We start from the raw sequence: 21,542 nt of genomic DNA, 5'->3' as shown, positions 1-21,542 counted from the left end.
TTCTTGAAAGCTAAGTTAGGGCACAAGCTTTATATCCACACTGACAACAGATTGACTTTGCATATTATTCACATGCAAACTACACCAATTACAATGTTAATAATGAACCAAATCAACCCCTGCAGGACTTTGCACATGCCATTCTATAATGGTACGCTCCATGCTGCACACTGCACATACATGCACACACTTCTTGCATTTGCACTAATATAACTTAGTACATATGACAATAAACTTGTTTTGATGCATTACACATCCTTTGTTGTTCACAGGAGATGATCATCACCATGTTAAAGCAAAATAATAAAAATGGCAGTATTTACAGGAATAGTTGGAGACAACAATCTCTCATCCATAATTATGTATCGCATACTGGTTACAAAGTCAGGTCAAGTGAAGTTTATTTCTATAGCGCTTTTTACAACAGACATTGTCTCAAAGCAGCTTTACAGAATTTAACAGTTGTGTATTTATCACTGATGAGCAGTAATGGTGACTGTGGCAAGAACAAACTCCCTTAGATGTTATGAGAAAGAAACCTTTAGAGGAACCAGACTCAAAAGTGGAACCTATTCTCATTTTGGTGATATCAAGAGTGTGGTTATAGTCTTTAAACAATACAGAACACTGGAGAGTGAGAACTAACATGAGCACTAGAATGTAAGATTATGAGTAATGTCCTTTCCTCTCTTAAACAGTCATTTGAGATTATGGAACCAGGAGCTACTAAGCAACTCATAAAATAGCTCAACATTTGCGATCATCATAGATCCAACACCAGCTACAAACAGTCCAATCCTGCATGAGAGCCAATATACATCAAATTATTTAATTGTTTGGCTTTTTATTTAAAAGCTTGTTGTGACCAGTTGCAGGTTGCTAAATTGATTTGTACTGATTCTATGCAACTTGGCAGTTAAGGCAAATAAACTGTAATTCAAAATTGCACTTGTATCTATTCACATCACGCTATGATATTTTTAGCCATTTCGTTTTCTTGTAACCGGTTATCAGACAGTACGCTACTTTATTAGGTAACCTTTGATGCGCACTCTTTCCAGACATAGTCACATACAAAATAACAGTTTACGGATCCAAATAGATTATAGGGGGCTGTAATAGCTCATCATATCATGTATAATTCGATATTTTTGCAGGATTTTAGTATATATCTGCAAGAGCAATAGAGAGCTGCACAGCAAAATGTTTTAAAATTGTATTTTAGCAGTTGGTGGACCTACAAAATTGCTGATTTATAATAAAGTGGGCTGAAATTAATAGAGTACATACAAAAAACAAGGATGTAAGAAATGAGACACGACTTTTAAGCATTGCACATTGACAGGAATTATACAGCAGTTTGAACAATTTCGAAACATAATTGGTTGGTAAAATAAAACTCCCTGCACAGCAGATTTCAAACGGCTGTGTTGTGCTATATATGTAACTGCAGAAGTGTGCATTTGAGCTAAAAAAGAGTGTAAAATAATAAGTGGCTTATACACAGGAGTTTAAATGCAAAGTGTTTTAAAATCTCATAAGGGTACTTTTTCATACTATAGCCTTATTTATATCTTTCAGTTTAACAGTGTTATTAACACAAATAAACACAAAAAAAAACCCCATTAAACAATACACACTATGTGGGCAAAATTATTGGGACTTTATTATTGGAATTTTTCCTGCCCATTTTTCCCCTGTTAATGCAAAATTGGGAGGGACATAATTGTATAAGATGTATTTGGATGTAATATGATAAAATATTCCCTTCACTTGAACTAGGAGACTCAAACATGTTCTAGCATTACAATGCTCCATGAAGATACAGTATGCTTTACATGGGTTGGAGTGGAAGATCTTGAGTGGCCTTCTCTAGAACTCAGACCTCAACCCTTATGAACACATTTGGGATGAATTGGAGGACTGACTGCACCCCAGGCCTCCTCACCCTACTTAAGTACCTGACTTTACCAATACCTTTAATGAATGAATGAGCACAAAATGTTACAATCACACTCCAAAATTTGGTGAGACATCTTTCCAGGAGTTTGTTACAGCAAAATGGGGACTAAATGCAAAATGGGGTGTTCAAAAAGCACATATAAAACTTTTGTTTATATACTATAAAAAAATACTTCAGTGAAAATACACAAAGTTATTAAAGAAAATCAATGTCACTATTGTATTTCATCAAAGCATCAGATTTTACTAAAAAATAAATAAATAGGCCACCCCGTTTTAAAAATAGTCTTTTGTAAGGGAAATGTACCCCTACAGATATCACCATGATAAATTATTCACTGCATATATAATAACAGCGTACACTGTTCTATTCAAAGTGCATTCTCATCTTATGTCCAGTGTTCCTGAAAAAACACCTGATTTACTGCGACATTCATTAGAATAAATCACTTACTGATGATCAATGAATAAACGGTGGGAGGACACGATGACTGTTGTGCTGTTACTCATCATGATTTCTCAAATCTAAATGATTTCCTGCTGCTGACTCAAAATGATTAATATTCATTTATTCATATATTATTTTGCAAGATGTAGAGGCAAACACAACTTTTCAAACACTATTCTTTCCTAATAAACTTTGACATCTTTTACTTTTTGTTTATCGGTTATATTATAATTTCTAGTTTTTTTCACTGGATCAGGGGTGCACTTCAGAAATCACTATATTCCTCAAATACACATTCAGATGTTCACCCACGCACTAACAAAGACCATGAAACACATGATGCAGTTACAGTCTATAAGTATTGCATAAAGTGCATGCACATACTATAAGAAATGCTCTTACCAGTGACCAGGAAGGTGCAGCGGCCAGCTCCAGCCTCGTTGATGATGTCACACGTGTACTCCCCGTAGCCATCGCGGCTGAGGCTACGCACTGAGTACTCGGTCTCGTCACTGTTATCGAAGTGGCCTGCATGGAGCAGCCGGGAGCCCAGACGCCATTCGTACCGCAACACACGTGAAGGGTGAGCACGCAGCACACGACAGGTCATCGGTACTGGCCGGCTCAGACCCTGACGAACTTCCAACAACACAGGCTCCACAGCGGAGCATCTGCATACAGTCAGAGGAAGAGGATCAGTATGTGGTAGCACACATCATATACTGCGTATTATAAATTGAATGATGATGTTTGTGATTTTTTTTGTCTCCAAGCAGCACCAGACTAATATAGGGAATAGATAAAGTCAAACAGCTTTGGTTAATTAACTTTCATGTGCCAGTTTGACGGGCTTGGACAGAAGTCGCAGTAGGGGAAATAATGCAGCAACAGTGAGGGCAAGTTGCAACAAACAACCGAGCCTTCAATTTTCTGAAGTTAATTGCTTCACATCATCAAAAGGCGAGACCAAGAGAGTCACTTAAACACTGCTGGAGGAGAGCGTTAACCTGATGAGCACCGGACTAAATGCATCTAAAGGGACTGTTATTATTCTGCCCCCTCTGCTTAAAATACTAAAATACACTTTTTTTTAGAGGATGCAAAGACTGTGTGTTGTCTTTCCTGAAAAGCTTTACTGACCTTATTTATTTCTATTTTATTTTCAATGCTTTAAGTTAAGAATGCATATGAAAAAGGACACATACAGTACATATACAAAGTCATTTTCTCATTCTCCTGAATAAAATCAAGCTGTAATGCCCCAGTGATCACATCTAACTGAGAACAGTAATTAAAAATAGTAATGATCTGGAGGCCTGAAAACCCAAGTAGATGTCATATTAATACCTGATGTCACAATGAAACCATGGAAATAGTGAGAACAAATATGGATATATTTTAACAAGAGAACATGCAAGCCATCTGTTCTAATTATGATAATGCTGAAATATTGACCCTGGGAGAAAAAATGTTTCAAACAACATTCCCAGAGATGCTTGGAGGCAGAAATCGTGTTCTGTCACCAATCTGTGAAAAAGATTGTGCTAATGTGTTTACTGTGGGAGACCTTTGTGTGATGTATGAACAATAAATAAACAGTAATAATGGGAAAAATGTATTTAACAGAAAACCATGCATGGGTCTTCATCAGTAAAAACAGTACCAGATTAGTAAATATTTAGATGGCTGTTTGACAGACCAGGAAAATAATGTATTATATAATTGAATTGTTGCTTGCCACCAAGTATTCAATTGTAAACAAAAGGGTGGACTAGGTGGGAATGGTTCCACATCAACAGCTTAAAGATCCTGAAGTAACTGAGCAATTCTAGAAATAGGAGGATGGATATGGACTGTAAATAATATCAAAGTCTGTTACAATATCAGAACCAAAGAATGCATTTACAGTTAATCATTTAAGCACCTATCACTGAACAGCACACCTCATCAATGATGGACCCAGATGAAAATGGGTTCCCTTTTGAGTCTGATTCCTTTTAAGGTTTCCTCTCTCTGGGAGATTTTCATTGCCATAGTCACTTGTTCATCAATTTCTTAAAATAATAAGGAACAAACTTATAGGCACTAAACTTAAACATTATTTTATACAACTTTATAACCGCTTTATCTCGGTAAAGCTGTTTTGAGACACTGTCTCTTGCTAAAAGTGCTACTGAAATAAAAATAAATTAAATTGATTTGTAAAGGTGCCCACACTTGGCCCACACTTGGCCAAAGGTGTGTGGGCACCTGACCACCATATCCATATGTGGTTTCTCCTAAAAATATTGCCACAAATTGTGTAACATACAATTGCATAGAATGGCTTTGTATGGTGAAGCAATACAACCTTCACTTACTGAAATAAAAAGGCCCAAAGTAAACTTCATGAAGACATGGTATGCCATGTTTGGAGTGGAAGAATTTGTGTCCTGTACAGAGCCCTAGCCACAACCAAAGCAAACACCTTTGGGATTAAATGAAACACAAAATTCGCCCCAGGCCTCTTCACCAAACATCAGTTCCTGATCTCAATAATCCTCCTGTGGCCAAAGAGCAAATCCCCACAGTCATGATCCAAAATCTTACACAAAGCCTTCCCAGAACAGTGGAGGTTATTATAACAGCGAAGAGGGTCTAAATCTGGAATGGGATGTTCAATAAGCAAATACTGTATATGCCTGTTGGGCAGATGTCCACAAACTAATAAATGCACACTGGAACTGCACCAAAGTCAACCTCACATTTTAATATAGATAGAAACAAAAAATAAAACAAATAAAACAAAAAATAAATAAAAATGATTCCAGTCTAAAATTGGCCTTTATCTGTCCAGGCTATAAAGTATTCTGTGAATGACTTTGTTTACAGCAGACATACGCTGACCTTTTCCACCGTCCAACATAGTTGATTTTTTTCAATATTGTTTTATGAAAATTAAGTCATTAAAATTTCATCTGGAATTTACTACACTGGCACTAATAGATTATTTTATACAAATCCAAGGACATTATGCAAGTTTCAGAACAAGCCAGAAGTCTGTTCTTTCTTTCTTTCTTTCTTTCTTTCTTTCTTTCTTTCTTTCTTTCTTTCTTTCTTTCTTTCTTTAAATGATGATTAAAAACAATAATCTTTAATTCAATTCATTATTTGGTAACAAAATCAGATTTTTTTTTTCTGTGAGTAATTAAGGGATGGTCTGAGCCAAGTCTTTTTGTTTTGTTTTGTTTTAATAAGTATTGACTAATCAAAGAGTTGGAGATAAAATATGTTGTTCAATTGCTGGTTAAGGTTTTTTTTATTTTTTTTTATTAAATCCATTGGCCTCATTTTGTTAATTGGCTAATTCTCTACAAAGCTATAATTGCCCTCTGTAAAAAATGCTGTGTATCAGTGTGTGTGTGGATCATGGAAATTGTCTGAAATACAAAGCACAATTGGCTAAGTTAGTTGCAGGAAACAAATCTCCTTGATTCATTAAACCTTGTTTCACTTTGTTTTCAGTCCAAAATGCGCATATAAGATAATTTGTGCGAGAGGTTTACTTTAAACATCACAGAACTGATTCACAGCATGCTAGCAAGAAGACGTCAGGATGAAGTACTGCAAACAAGTGAACTGCATTGCCCCGAAGATCCTCAAATTGGATCCAGGCAGGCAAAAGAAATACATCGGAATGAATGTTCTCACCTGAACTGTGGCTATGTTTTATGAAGCTTACTTTTTTCTCTCAACAAGATGCACTACACCTCTCTGTCTGCACAGAAGGTTTTTTTTTTTACATCAAAGCTGCTGACTTGCTGAAGCCATTTCTACATGCCTGTAATGTTCTTTGCTTCAGAAAGCTGCGTTTTGGCCCTTGATCGAGTTACTAAAGGCGGCTTTGTGGCGTGGTGAGTGTCTGCTCCCCCCGCTGGGCTCACACGACACAGCCAGAGAAAGCAACCTCCGCCAGGGAAAGCAGCCTCGCTGAGACCGGCACAGAGAGATTCACGGACTGGAGACCTCAGCCAGCTAAGAAAGTCCTCTCTTATTCAGTGGGAAGCTCTGGGTGATGTGTAGAAACAAGGGAGCTGCTCACATGTCTCTGGCCATGACTCAATCCCATTGCACACTAAACAAAACCTGAAAATTGAAACCTCAGAAGGATGTTGCAGGTGTAGCTCACATCCTACACTCATTTCACAAGGCTAGCCAGTAAGGTTTGCTGTTCTACCTGGAACTGCTTTCTCAGGTCACTTATGCACTTTAGATTGCTAAATGCTCACTGAAAACGAAAGCATGAATGATAAAATTGAATGGATTTAAAAAGCCTACACAGGTAAATATTGTCAGATCATTTTCCACTTGCAATGTGATACAGATATAGAGATCATTGCAAAGAGTGGCCAGCACTTAGTAGATGTTTCTGTAGCTCATTGTAATGTTGCTATAGGTCTCTTAGCAGCCTCCTTGTTACCATTTCTTTTTCTTCTTCTTTTTCAACCTTTCCTTTCATCTATTTTGTATGGACATCCTGTTCTCAGCACATTTGTTTACTTGTTGATGATGGCCTTCACAGTATACCATGGTACATCTAATGGTGCACAAATGCTTCTGTAGTTATCTTTCTACCCAGGATTTTAATCGATATCTTTCAACAATGAGAGCCTGTAAATGTCTTGTCGATATCATAAGCAGTTATAAAAAAAATCCATCGGAGACAGATGATCTTTATTTAGGGATAATCAGAGTGACTTCAGTGCACAGTCACACATGCTACTAAAAAAAAGGAATGCAAAATTATGGCAGCAGGTTACTCCACTTTATCCTAAAATGTATACCGTATTTTTTGGACTATAAGCTGCTACTTTTTTCCCATGTTTTGAACCCCGCGGCTTAAACAACGAAGCAGCTAATTTATGGATTTTTCCTGGGTTTTTCCCAGTTTCACAAACTTCAAGCCAAAAAAACTGAACCCCATAACATTAGACCAATGAAATTTCCGAACGGAAACAAAAAAACGCACTTCACCTGTGTTCTAAGCTGCACGGCATCGGGGGAAAAAACTTCCATCGGGTGATTTTTAAACGCACGACGATGCCAAAAGATAAACTCCCGTGAGAAATAATTGTGAAAGGAAGGAGGAAGACAGTGAACAATGACTTTCTTGGTAGGCTACTGTTTAGATACTAGCCATTTTAACGCGTTAAGACGGGGTGAAGGGAGAGCTCGCTTCTGGCATGCTATTCCCAAAATACCGCTATGCTCCTAAAGGAAGCGCAACATATTTCACCTGTTACACCGTGTGTAACGTGTCTTTCATTAAACCTGTGTAAAGTACATTAGTGTAGACTTATAGACAGGTGCGGCTTATTTATGTTAAATATATAACTTTCTTATTTTTGGTTGTTGTTTTATATTTAAAGCATACTAATGTAGTAATGTTACCATTCTAAACAGATAAAAACCATTTCACCATAATGATACAAATGCTTAGATGTAAATTTGCTCAATAACCTGCACTGAACCAATTTTATTTTATTTTACTTGTATAGCGATTTTAACAGTGGACATTGTCACAAAGCAGCCTGACAAAAATAACAAAAGTGTGTGCAAAAATTATATTTTCTTGGTTACACAACTGCACTGTTTTAACATATACTGTAGCACACAGTGTTAGAAAGACAGTATTTATAGTCACAGGGCTATTTAAGCGAGTTTTCCCTTTACATGGTCACTTCTACCTTGCTCATTAAGGGTAAACTTATAGTGACACATTTGTGAATGTAAAAAAAAAACATACAGTAAATGAATCTATTCAGTATATTTGTTTAAAGCTGCTTTGTGGCAATGTCTATTGCTGAAAGTGCTATACAAAAAAAACTGCATCGAGTTTACCTGGATGAGTACTGGGGCTCATACTGCAATGCTGTTAATTAAGCAGTTGTTTTATAGAGCGACTGGGTCTTGTAAAAAACTCCCATGCTTTATTTTATTGCTCTCTTTAGTTCCCAGGCACTCATTTGGTGTGTGGTTTAGGGTAACTGGTAATTGAACTTGCAAAGGAATCTGTCAAAAAGAGATCTTTTGTCTTTTAATTTAGCCTATCAAAACATCACTATGCTCAAATACATGAGTGTGAAGCCAGGCTAAGTGACTGCAGTGACTGCATGATGACTGATGTGAGTATGATATCATTCTTGTTGTTTATATACTGTATATTTTTTATATATATTCTAAATCTATATTTAATGCCAGATCAGAGGATGGACGGCTCAAAGTGATTTCTTTCTATTGAGACTGCAGAAAGTTAGGAAAGGTGAAGGAGTCATTAATAAACTATTGAAAAGTCATTTAAAACGTGTGCCAATCGACATTAGAGCATCATGTGCATCATGTTAATGATAAGAAAATAAAGAAATTTTATTAAGCATTAAGAAAACTCCCTAAACTGAGTATTTTTAGATTCAACCAGTAAAAACAAGGCTGTTGTAGGAGTATGATCAGCTTGACAATTTAATTATTTGTTACCAATCCAGGAACTGCATCAGTGTAAAACAAAACTGCTAACCTTTGATCTGTGTTGTCAACCGAACATAATCACATTCAATTGAGAGAAAATGCATCGGAATCGCTCTTGAGTGCCAATCTAAATGCCATTAATTTTGCTTAGAGCGCAGTCATTAGTGGCTTAGTAAAGATGTGAGCATAATGCTAAACATATTTAGGATTGGGAAGAAGGAGAAAAGGAGAAATCCAATCAGAATCACAATCTCTCAATGTCAGACAGAAATAGACACTCCATCCACTCTTTCTTAAACAATCACTTAAGCTCAGTTCTAGTTTAGATGTGAAGTTTAGATGTGCTGCAAATTGGAGCAGGATATTGACAGATTTATTAGGTAGACGTAAAAGGTACTGAAACTTCATAGCGAGGGTCATAAACAGTGCATAGTTTTAAAAGGCACTTTTCATGTGTCTTTATCCAGATAAAAGATAGCACTGATGTAATAAGCAATTATCTAAAAGTCAAAGAATATGACAAGATCATGATGACAGAAAGGCCTTAAAGGCATAATACATAGGAATGAATTACAAAAAGCACTCTCTACAACTTTTTTCAGTTTCTTCAATGACAAAGAGGTATTCACTGCCATTATGGCTATCGTTATCTCACAAATATCACGTTTCATTCAGCTCTTTAATCCCCCATAAACAAATAATTGTCTTATTGCTTTGACTTTTTTCTTTCTTTTTAGGTCAAATCCCCATTAATGAATATAGAATAAGCACGGCTTAGAATAAATTAGCTGGCTGGTAATTAGGTGTTAAGACATCTTAATAGAGGGGAGTGGGGGAATGAAAGAGGTGGCCAAGGGGTCTCATGTGCAAAACAGAACAAAGACCCCCTCTTTCTCCATTCTAAGCATGTGCCTTTGCTGTAGTGCGGGCTTGAAGGGATTGTTCATTAGTGCCAATGTAACTCACGGCAGGATGTGTAGGATATTCTTGCTTCGAGTTTATACAGAGGAATTCAAGTGGAGCTCCCTGTGCCTAGCAGGGCAGTTCTTTCTTGAGCATTTTATTGTTTTTAAAATATGTACTTATAGTTCACTGAGAAGTGTCCAAACCCTTCTTTGTGGTAGAAATGGTTGAGAGAGAAATACAATATAATAAAACAAACTTTGTGTTTTCCTTTCATGGTAATTTAGTACATTTTATAACTACAGTCTAGTAATAGTCTACTTTCTGGACCAAGAGTTTAGTTTCCTTCAAAAATAATAGAAATAATCAAACATACTGTAATCTTTAGACATTGTTGGCTTATCTTTTTAGTCATCACCATGTGGCACCTTAATTGTAACACCATGTGGGTGGCCAATTAAAAGTCCTGCTACACAAACGCATCCTCATTTTCAGTTTTAGCTTGTCAAATAGTTGAAGAAGTGGATTAAAAGACTTTTTAATTTTTGCAGCATTGTGATAGATGTAGCTGCACAGTATCTCGTACATGTGGATACACAGTATTGCTCAGACACACCAGAGGAGTTGATGGACATGTTCAAATTGTTAGGAACCAGGGAATCTTGAGAAACCACTTGTTGAGCCTGCCCTACCAGCAGCATAATGCCTACACCCTGCTGACGCAGCAGGGAGTGAAATGAGCAGCAGACAAGCTGCCGAGCCACCCAGGTAGAAGAAGGAAAGCTCTGGCAGTGCTAAAAGTGACAATGCATCAGCATAATGAAGTGCAGTGAAGAGAGAGATCCTGATGTACTTTCAGCAGCTACATGTCATTCTCTAAGCTTGAGGCCCACCTTGCTAGAAAAGTGCTCTTAGCCTGCCAGTAAAGCATTGTGAATATCAGGACAAAAGTACATACAATATAACCTACATATGTATGTGAATACAGATAAAAAACTCATATCCAAAACTTTGGTAACATACATTTCTTCTGTAAATACTCACATTAATTTGAGTGTCTTTGCAAAAGGTTTATTTTCTTTCTCTTGGTTCCGACAGGGTTGTCCTGATGTCCTGTTTGTTACAACTAATATAACGTTTTTATTGCCAAGAATTTTCGATTACAATATGATCAGAGTGCAAAGCTGATGGCACTTGATATACTGTACTGTATGTTTAGAAAAAAGAACCTGCTTAGTAAGAGATTAATTAAAGAGATTCACTGCTTGTCGGCCGTGACAGTTGATGAGAAGAACCTAGTCTCTACCTTCAGTTAACTGTAGAGTCATTTGCTGAATTAATCAGTAATCATCTAGCAGTGTGTTCTTAATTCTGTTCATAGCTCGAAGTGTATGCATCTGCATAGATATCGTAGCGGATTTTGGCCGTAATGCAGGAGTGCAGGGTAGTGGCAGTGAATACATTAAAGCTTTATATTAAAGCCACCTTAGCAAAACTAAAGCTGGATTTTCTACTGCACACATCTCAGTAAATGCCTAATCCACTCCAAATTGCAATTGCCCAGGAGAGTTACTGGACTTTACTACAATGTACCAATTTCTTTGAAGAGCTCTCAAAACCAAATTATTTGTGGACTGATAACATGCATTTTACCTTTGACCTTCAGCAGATTTTACAGATTTAATATTTTTCTTCTGTGCTGAGGCAAAATGTAAAGAACATTTTTCCACACAAAACTCTATTATGTGTAGAGATTTAACAAACTGAGGATGAGTTAAAATGTTTTTGGTGTTTGCTGATGCTGATTCTGAAAGCAGCTGTGTCTCTGCTACATTTCCATATGTGCTATGGTCTACTTTGTAGACCACCAGTTTGGTTTCCTTCAGAAGCACAATTGCCCAGGAGAGTTACTGGACTTTACTAAAATGTACCAATTGCTTCGAAGAGCTCTCAAACCCAAATTATTTGTGGACTGATAACATGCATTTTACCTTTGACCTTCAGCAGATTTCACAGATTTAATATTAAGTATTGCAGATCAATATGTTCCGTAGTAAATTTGATTGTTTCTCAGTCCAGAGTAGTTTATCAGGGCTTTTCCTTTTTAGGGAAAAATATCTTAAATTATCTAAAATGTTTACCTAAATGCTTTCCTGTGTGTTGAGTCACAGTCATGGTGACTGGTACATGGTTCGGAAACTAGAACACTAGATCTGAACAAACCCATCCTGGCAATCATCTGTTCTGTCACAGAATCACATTTACAAATGTAACATTCCATTTCTAAAACATTTACTGAACAAGCCATAACATTATAACTAATGCAATTGAATACAAAAAGTTACAAAAGGATGTTTATTGCATGCAATAAAATGAAACTTAAACCTAAATGTCATTACAAATACGTTTAATAATGTGATTCTCCCATTCCAAAATAGATCATTTTTCCCCAGTCCAATGTGTTTAATTCTTCTGAAACCTTAGTAATTCATGATAAATTATTACACAACATGCATTTTAACCATTTTATGGTAAAATTTAATATTATTGTACACTCATGTTATGACAAACAAACAGTCATTCTGTCACCAGATTTTTTCTTTTTCATTCTTCTGTAGTCGATAATGAATAAATAAATTAATGTCTGGCCTTCTGTGCTGAGGCAAAATGTAAAGAACATTTTTCCACACAGAACTATAATATGTAGAGATTCAACAAACTGAGGATGAGTACACATTTTTTTGGTGTTTGCTGATGCTGATTCTGAAACCAGCTGTGTCTCTGCTACATTTCCATATGTGCTACTGGCACTTTCATCTGTTTTGGCAAATCCAGCATTCAATTATCAGTTAGGAGGAGACAAATTTACTTTAGAGAGATATTAACAGATTACTGTTTAATAATTAATGAAATTAGCCTCATTTGAGATCTACCAAATCCCTGAGTGAAACCCATGTCCCGTCTTAGCCAAGCTGATCTAAATCACTTCATGTTTACTAATCACCCAAACTTACTGGGAAACTGTTATGAAAAGTGCACTTATAGCACAAACTGAATGCACAGCAGCCAACAACCAAAAGAAGCAAAAGCAGGTCACTTTGCTGTCTGCCAGCTATGATGATATAACTGTTCAGCTAAAAATGTAACATGAGACAGTAGGTAAAAGACCAGTATACTGTTTATTTCCTTCCTCGTATTGATTAAAATGAGAACCATAGCATGCAAGCCCTTTGCTTTCAAAAGTGCACGCACTCAGCTTGTTCCTTATGCTAAGACCTGTTTTAAAGGAAGTGCATTAGCTAGCTGCATTAGTTATCTTGGATAGAGTAGTGTTGCCGTGGCGAATGGATTTTGTTTTACAAAATGGTTTGGTTTAAATGTGAATAAAATCTGTTGTTTTTATTGCAACAGGATTTCAGTTAGCACTGTCTGATAGCAACTAATCATCAAGAATTGTGCACTGGGCAAGGGCTATTAGTTTCACTTGCCGGCTAAGCAGTTGTTGCTTTATTTTCATGCCTAGCTTGCATCACTATTGCTGTGTGCCAGAGGTAATGAACATTGCTTTGTTTTGACCATTAATTATAAAATGCTTCCAGATCGCTGTCATGCCTGTTGACTGTTCATTAGCATGGGAACACACTGTACATTCGCCTTATATTATTTCGCAGAGTATCATCTGATATCAGATATTGGTAGCCCCTCTTTTATAAATATTAGTACAAGTAAATAAGATATGTAGTGGACCACCACCGGTAATGATATCAATGCACCCTCAATGATTTTTTTCTTTCTTGAATAAAATATTTTTATGCACTTGTTATCAGTGGTGGACAGTAACAGAGTAAATGTATTTCATAAAGTAGGTTTTTCACGTAGCTACACTATACTGAAGTATTTGCATTTGGGGAGATATTTACTTTAACTGCACCACATTTCAAAGTCAAATATCTTTTTGCTCAACTACATTTGGGAACATTTTTGTATTCATTTATGAGTGGATAAAAACTTGACTGGTCAAACACGCAGCAGGCCACCACTAATCAGGGTCGAGCATGCGCTCTGTTTTGAACGTGTTTTTATCTACTTATCAACATACAGTTTAGTATCAGTTCAACAGCAAGCAGAACATTTTAAGAGGAATAAATTCTAACTGATTCTAACTTGCCTGTGGCCTTATTTGCACGATTCTTTCAAAGGTTTTGGACTCATGATAATTGTAATAGATCTCAATCAGAATTGATTAATTAATATCATTCAAATAATAGATGCTAAGAGTAAAATTTGAGTAATTTTACATAAACTGTGTTGATTAAGCAAAGAGTCTTGTAACAAAAATAATAATAGGAACATTAAAGCCATAATAAATCATAGTTCATTGGATACTTAAGTACATTTGAAGGCAAATAAAGTTTAGTCAAATGAAAGTTTAAAGGGAGCACTTTTACTCTTACTGGAGTACAATTTTAAGTAGTGTACCTCCACTTTAACTACAAGATTTGTGTACTTGATACAACACTGCTTGATATTAGCCTTAGATTACATACAATATCCGCTGCTCAAGTTCATACAAAAGAGTTAACATACTAGAGCAAGCACATGCAGTAAATATAAACATGTTATTTAAATAGATACCAGCACTACTCCCAGGAACCGAACTATTACAGAAAAGAAATTGCCACCTAACCAATTAGATTACTGAGTACAGAAGTGCTTTTGTATCATAATAAATATCCCTTCAATAAAATTCAACAAATATGGGACACTTACACTGCACTATGAGCTCCACCAGGGCTTCCCGAGGTTTGACGTTGAAGCCATTGTACTGGCTGGTCTGGCAGCGGTAGGATCCACTCATCTCCCGAGACACGTTGATGATGCGCAGAACACCGTCATAGCTTTCCATCTGCATGCTTCCATCTGGCATCGGCACCTCTTTATCAACCCGTGACCACAAGATGATGGGCTTGGGCTTTCCTGAAACAAGGCACTCCAGCTCCACCGTCTCTCCTTCCCGCACTACCAGTGGGGACTTGCCCCGTGGCACGGTCAGATTAGGGGGAACTAACAAAGAGAAAAGCAGAGGAGGGACTGATAAAGGGCTCTGGAACACTAACAAACTTGGTTGTGTATAATGTTCTGTAGCAACAGGCTGTGCTCACCTGTATAGTGTGTGGGTGTTTTTTTTTGTGTGTGTAAAACTTTCAGCAATGCACCAAACATGAAATTTTAATTACAAATGAATGTTTGATTTTAAACCTGGAGCAGATGAATGCAAAAATGACATTAACACAACAGTCAGAATACTGATAAACGTATATGAAATATATTAATATTAAAAGTGCATAAACTAAATCTTTAACCGTTTTACAAAAGCTTATACAAGTTTCTCAAAATCAAAGCCACAAGATAATCCAAAGAAATACTAATGCATGATTGATATGCATTTAAATAATGTTTGAACGTTGAATGATTTTAGAAAAAAACAGGCCTGTTTATAGCTGCATTGCTGTGCTGCATCAGAAAAAGCACAGCAACGAAATGAATCTATATGGACAACCAGGTGAGATAACATTTAAGAGCAATCAAATGAATTAGCTGTCTGATGAATTGGATAAGGCGCATTGCTAATAAACGTATGCTGAACAGTAACCTAATGGAATAAAGAATAATAGCATTTTATGATCTTTTCTTCCGTTCCTTTTGTATTGTTCAGACATTTCAAAAATACCCCTCACTCGAAGCTCAAGGACTGGACTTTCTGTACTTCTCTATTATCTCACAAGACAGGCAAAACAAAAAAGAAATGTGAAAATCGATGAAATTATAGAAAATTTGCACAAGGTACTGTCATATAAGCTGCTTTTTGGTGAGTATAATTATTCTTTGTTCCTTTACATACTAGGTATTAAACACTGGAGTAGAACAGCACAGCGCTGCTTAATGATGGAAGCTATTCTAGTTTATTAGCAATGTCCTGAAAACAAGCTGTAATGAACAGCCGTTAGACTAATGGAGAACGGCCTGACCTAAGCTCAGCACCAGGCCATTAAGCACCGGCCACCTTTTCTACCAAAAGGCTGTAAATGCACCAACACTGGCTAGCAATTAGGGATGTTTGGGCTAGCGGCTGCTCTTACTGGCCCACAGTAATGAAATCCTGCTCCATAACAGCTATTACAGAAAGCCCAAAGGATCTATCATCACTGTAGAGAAGCCTGCTGAAATAGTACCTGAGAGAAAAGTAGCTGAGATATATAACCGCATTTCTTTTTTTAGCCAGCATAAACCCTATGCCACTGGTGCGATTCATGCTCACTTATGACATGATTTTCAAGCTTCTTATTACTTGAATTTCAGACATGTTTCTGCTTTCATCTGTTTATCATTTATGCCCTGGGTATAAGTTTTGCTCAAATGATTCGTGCATGTTTTGTCCTTGGCTAAGGCTACAAACTGCAGCTTAGAGACAAGCATTTCTTACAAAGTCAAACAGTTTTAAACCTCACAACTGCTTATTTTCCTTGGATGTGACTGGAACTCCACCACATTTTAAAAGTTCCTCCAACGGTTAGCATTTTACAAGAAATGAATTGTTTAAAAAGCATCAAACAGCATTCAGCTTCTCTAGCCAAGCAGAGCCGAGAGTTTTGGAGTCAGTCCAGCTAAGAAACGCTGCAACAAGACAATTAAATAAATAAACCTGACACAGAGCTTTGAAACAAGTGAAATGGCATCATCCCTTATTGCCATAGCAACACAGCTTGTCAGTTTTTTCCTCTATATGCACATATTGTATGTGTACATGTGCCTAAACTATAAGCCGTGCATCCTGCGAGTTTACCTGATAAAAGCCACTAAAATGCCAAGCTTGTATGTATTGTACATGTGCATGTATTCGATGAGCGACAATCCTTTTTTCTAAACAGGGCTTCAGAGAGAGCTTTTACAGTTGAAAGACTAGCGGTGGAGTGGAAAGTGGAAGCATTAGAATTATGTCAGTAAATAAAAAACTGCCAGGCATGACATTAATTCGAAGTGTAACCATTTGGGATAAAATATGCACACCTCCCGTTTCCCAAGTTTTAATCAAATTTCTGAAATCTACTGAATGAGCGTAATCTCAGGTGTGAACTGTAAAGGGCATGAGAAATATTTGAGGAATATACCTGTCTACAAAAAGCTGCAATTGGCAAATATTAGGAAAGAAAAGCTTGAGAAGAAGGGAGAGAGAGAGAGAGAGAGAGAGAGAGAGAGAGAGAGAGAGAGAGAGAGAGAGAGAGCAATAAAATGCCTAGATGAAAATGTATAAAGCAATAGAAAAATTGATAAATCTCATATTCGTATTGATTTTCTAATATTGTGCCTTCAGAATTTCATGAACTCAGCAAAACCTTGAACAGCTTTGTTATCACTTACCCGCCTGTTTGTGTTGAAACAGACTGTACTTTTTTTTCCGATTGTATCTGGCTTGCCTGCCTGCCAGCCAGCCAGAAATTCTAAATAAATGGGGTGCATTAGGACACAAGAACAGAACAGCGTATAGTTCAATTATAGATATATCATGAATTTGAGACCTTAAGGTAGCTGTAGGACAACATTTTCCTCCTCTCAAAACTATTTGGGCAATCCAGAAGTTTGGAACATGCGAGCCAAAAAACAGTGTCACAGAAAGTTTAGCTGCATTTTTACAAATCACTTACTCTCTGCTTATAACTTCACTGCTAATTTATCTCTTGTTTCAGCGCTTGTTCCAAACATGAACACAGGATTCAAAGCAATCGTTAAGAAGCAGAAAAACACACTGCATTTCAGGAAAAACAGGAGGTGGTGAGTAAAATCTACAAAGCAGAAAGCCAACTAGAGGAACTGATAAAACAGCATTCTAAAACATGTACAAGACTTTATTCCAGAAGCATTGAAGAAAAATACTGATATCTTCATAACTAGGATATCGTCCTAGCTGAACTGCACAAAAAAAGGAGAAAAAGACCACAGCAGTAGCTCCATTCCCCAGCTAATTGGATTGCTTAAGCAGAACTAGGCTTCACCCTACAGCACTTTATTCAAAGAAAACCTAGCGATGCAGTTCCCTGAACTTACTGACCAATGCATTGAGAAAGTGTGTAATGAGTAAAAATCACAGCTCTGTCATGTTGCTGAATAGCACAATGTTCCAGACAGTCTTTTACAAGGTTTGCAGGAATTTTCCTTCAGTAGTTTCACATTCCATTCCTTCTAGCCTTTTTGACACAAGAAGGGCTAAAGGTTGATAAGGGCTAGATTGACAATATTTAAAATAATAACGTAGATAGAAAAAAAAAATGTGGGAAACGGATTTTATAAAACAAGGTTTATTCATTTTAAATATCATAAGTAAAGAGTTTAAAAAATAGAGAACAAAAGATCATTGAACTGGATGATTGGACATTGAACTGGTGTTCAATGATTAGATGTTTCTACACATGGTGATCAATAATTGGTCACTAGGAACCATGTTGATTGGTGATCAGTTAGTGGGAACAATACTGATTAGTAATTAGAGAGTGATTAGTGATTGGTCTTTTGGGTATAGAACCTCGTGGAAGTACAACTCAGGCTTTACACACTCATGGTCAAGTCGAGAATACCTGCTCTCTCAGCGGGGAGAAACAGCAGAAGCTGAAGAACTACACAGAGAATAGAACAGATGCTAACATCTGGTCAAAACAGAACTATATTTGTAGTAACTTTTCTTTTCATCAAAGAATAAATAAATAAAGCTAAAGAGGGATAAAATGTAATCAATCTAGTGATTCTCAAGTTTCAAGTCTCTGTTTAAGGTGTTTGTTGTGGAATTTGTTGTGGAATTTCTTCCTCATATTAACATGAAAAGAAGAAACAAATAATAAGACCAATGTGAACAGTACAAATGGTGGATAAACTGTTTATTACTATCCATTTTTGACACATTTCTTTTTTAAGTTTAGCATGACATCATCTATAATAAATAATCCTAACTTTATTAATTACTGGTAAATAAAAACGCTACTTACTTAGCTTGTATGATTAAATAGCCTTATTACACTCAGTAGTTATTAGAAACATATTTAAACACAAAAGTTTTTTCCACTATGAAGACCATGATTTAAAGATATAAATATAAAAACGGGGCATAAAAAAAACCCTGTGAAATGCTCTAAATAACCCTTGCCATTTATTTAAATTATTTTATATTAAATGAAACAAAGCTCTCAGGTTAATCAGCCTTGATACCTTTCACCTGTGACAAGTCCTTTTGTTAATGCTTTCTATTTGTAGATAAGTGGAAGCAAAACCTGCAGACCTTCAACTTAATGGCTTTGATTACAAGTCTGATGGATTCTGCATTCACTCTAAAGGTTGAAGGAACAGTCATGTTGATTGAACATAGAAAAGAAAAAACTGTCTTGTACAGCCTCGTTGTCCTTTCCGAGTCTTCCTAAGGGCCTCATGCTTAAATGTACAGACTTACGCAAAGATTAATTGCCTGGTGGCCGAAAGTAGCGTCCAGCCTGCTCACTACAGCTTCATTAAAGCCAGAGAGCAAAATGAAGATTGATTACATTTTACCCCATTCCACAAAATTGAGCCAACTCTCCCTTTCCATGGGTTTCATCACTCTTTTTTACCATTCTACCACTCAAGGGGGAAAATCCTCAGTACTTGTTTGGATACTTTTCATGAATAAATCATACTGCTCAAATTGAAATTGGATTCATTCCCATTTGCAAAGGAAATATATTTGCATTTATTTTCAAAACATGTGCTGATAGAAATTTAAATATATTTACATATATATTTTAATTTAAATACATGTAGACAAAAACGAATATGCTTTAGACAATTTATAACCAATTTCCTCCATCACCTCACTCTCAGCATTTTCATTGCAGTCTAGGGTGTGTAGGAGCATAAAAAGAAATGTGTTCAAACATTGATTATTCTGGGCTCAATCTCATTGCAAACATTTTCACAGCATAAAACCCAGGAAGGCCTGCCTCTTAATCGCTGATGAATGCTTTTATTAAGACTTGCATTGGTTTTAAATGGCCTTGCATTTTACCCCTTTCAGATATACAAAACATACATTTAACATAAAACCTTTTATTCTTAACAGCATCCAGGATGTAAACACATTGACTTATGCTTATAACGGCCTTAGTCTCACTAAAATAAGCTAAGCGCAAGCAAATATGTGCGTGTGTGTGTGTGTGTGTGTGTGTGTGTGTGTGTGTGTGTGTGTGTGTATATATATATATATATATATATATATATATATATATATATATATATATATATATATATATATACATATATATATATATATATATATATATATATATATATATATATATATATATATATATATATATATATATATATATATTTCAGATTTTCCCGGTCTCTCGCAGATAGCACAAATTGTTTTTGAAAAGTTTTATGTTGAAATTATCAATAAAAATATAATTATTAATTATAAAATGCAGTAAAATGTGAAAACAGTACAGTACCGTATACATAAAGTAGCATTTTTGGGGTGGCGTCCGTTTATCGCGGTTTTTCGTTTATCGCGGGCGGTTTTGGAACGTAACCACCGCGATTAAAAAGGGGATTACTGTTGTATTATATAAATATATTACTATATAACAAAATACATTATTTCTATTATTATTATAATAATTATTAAGCACAGCGCTTACATCATTGCTCTCGCAGCAATCATTGCTAATATTTTTCCTGTGAAATCATACATACAGTAGGGATTTGTATGGTGAACTATGGTTAATTTACCTTCATTTATTATTTTTTCGAAGAAGACTTCAGTGTCAGTGGATTGCAACAGTCAGCTCGTTTTTATTTTGTCTATAATTTTATTATTTTGTCACAAGAGATGCTGATAGGGAAAAGCTGTTTATAGCTGCTTTAATACCAGCAATAACTGTTGTTTTTGATGTTATGTGATTGTGCCACAACCTTAAACATAAATGAAAAGAATAGAATGAATAAATAAATAAAGAGTATATGATAATACATAATTAATTTCTTGTAGTTCTCCCAGTTTAAAAATATTGTTTAATTTTGTTTTACTCCATGAAATTCCCTTTCAATTGCTCCTTTCAAGCCCATCTCACATACATACATCTTTGACTTTTATTGATTTTCCTAAGGTGTGCTCAAAACCATTTTTTTTATTTACTGATGCATCCAAAACACAGGTTTTTACTATTTAAATGACAACAAGAAAACAAACATGGCAGGCACGCTTCATTTTGCAGATCAAGTGAATGTGGGATTATTAAAAGATTACATTCTCCCTGTTTTGAAATTATATTGGAATGTCAAGAAAATGCTGGTGCAAATATGGCAGAGAGCTGATGAACAGAAGCCTGCTTTAAAATCCAAAACCTAGTGCATTTTGTAAAATATCTAAACCATGTGCATATGTTTATGTGAGAATATATCTCATTTAATACTACATCGCTTACCTAAAACTTAATCTGATTACGTGGCTTTCTTGCAATCATTCAGAAAATCACCTGTCAGCAACGCACTAGATTAGATGCAGAGTTTCAGGCAATGCTTACACTAAAATCCGATTGAGGAAAAAAGTCATCTCATTGGCTTTGACCATAGCATGACTGTTAGTCCCAGACAAGCCGATTTGAGTGTTTCAAAAGCTGCTGATCTTGTGGGATTTTCATGT

The 21,542-nt window shown here is 36.0% G+C and overlaps 1 protein-coding gene across 1 annotated transcript in view; it reads right to left on the bottom strand.

Moving 5' to 3' along the window:
• Positions 1-21,542, bottom strand: part of LOC124377073 (MAM domain-containing glycosylphosphatidylinositol anchor protein 2-like) — a 192,619-nt gene that overhangs the window by 45,564 nt on the left and 125,513 nt on the right. The window contains exons 8-9 of the mRNA XM_046836373.1: positions 14,590-14,881; positions 2,813-3,081 (exon numbers count right to left, since the gene is read on the bottom strand). Of these exons, the coding sequence (XP_046692329.1) occupies positions 2,813-3,081; positions 14,590-14,881 (561 nt within the window). The remainder of the gene's footprint in view (positions 1-2,812; positions 3,082-14,589; positions 14,882-21,542) is intronic.

The sequence above is a fragment of the Silurus meridionalis genome, chromosome 23 (assembly GCF_014805685.1).
Source record: "Silurus meridionalis isolate SWU-2019-XX chromosome 23, ASM1480568v1, whole genome shotgun sequence".
NCBI classification, from domain to species: Eukaryota; Metazoa; Chordata; class Actinopteri; order Siluriformes; family Siluridae; genus Silurus; species Silurus meridionalis.
The sequence above is the reverse complement of the archived record's forward strand: the minus strand, read 5'-3'. Positions and strand labels throughout refer to the sequence as shown.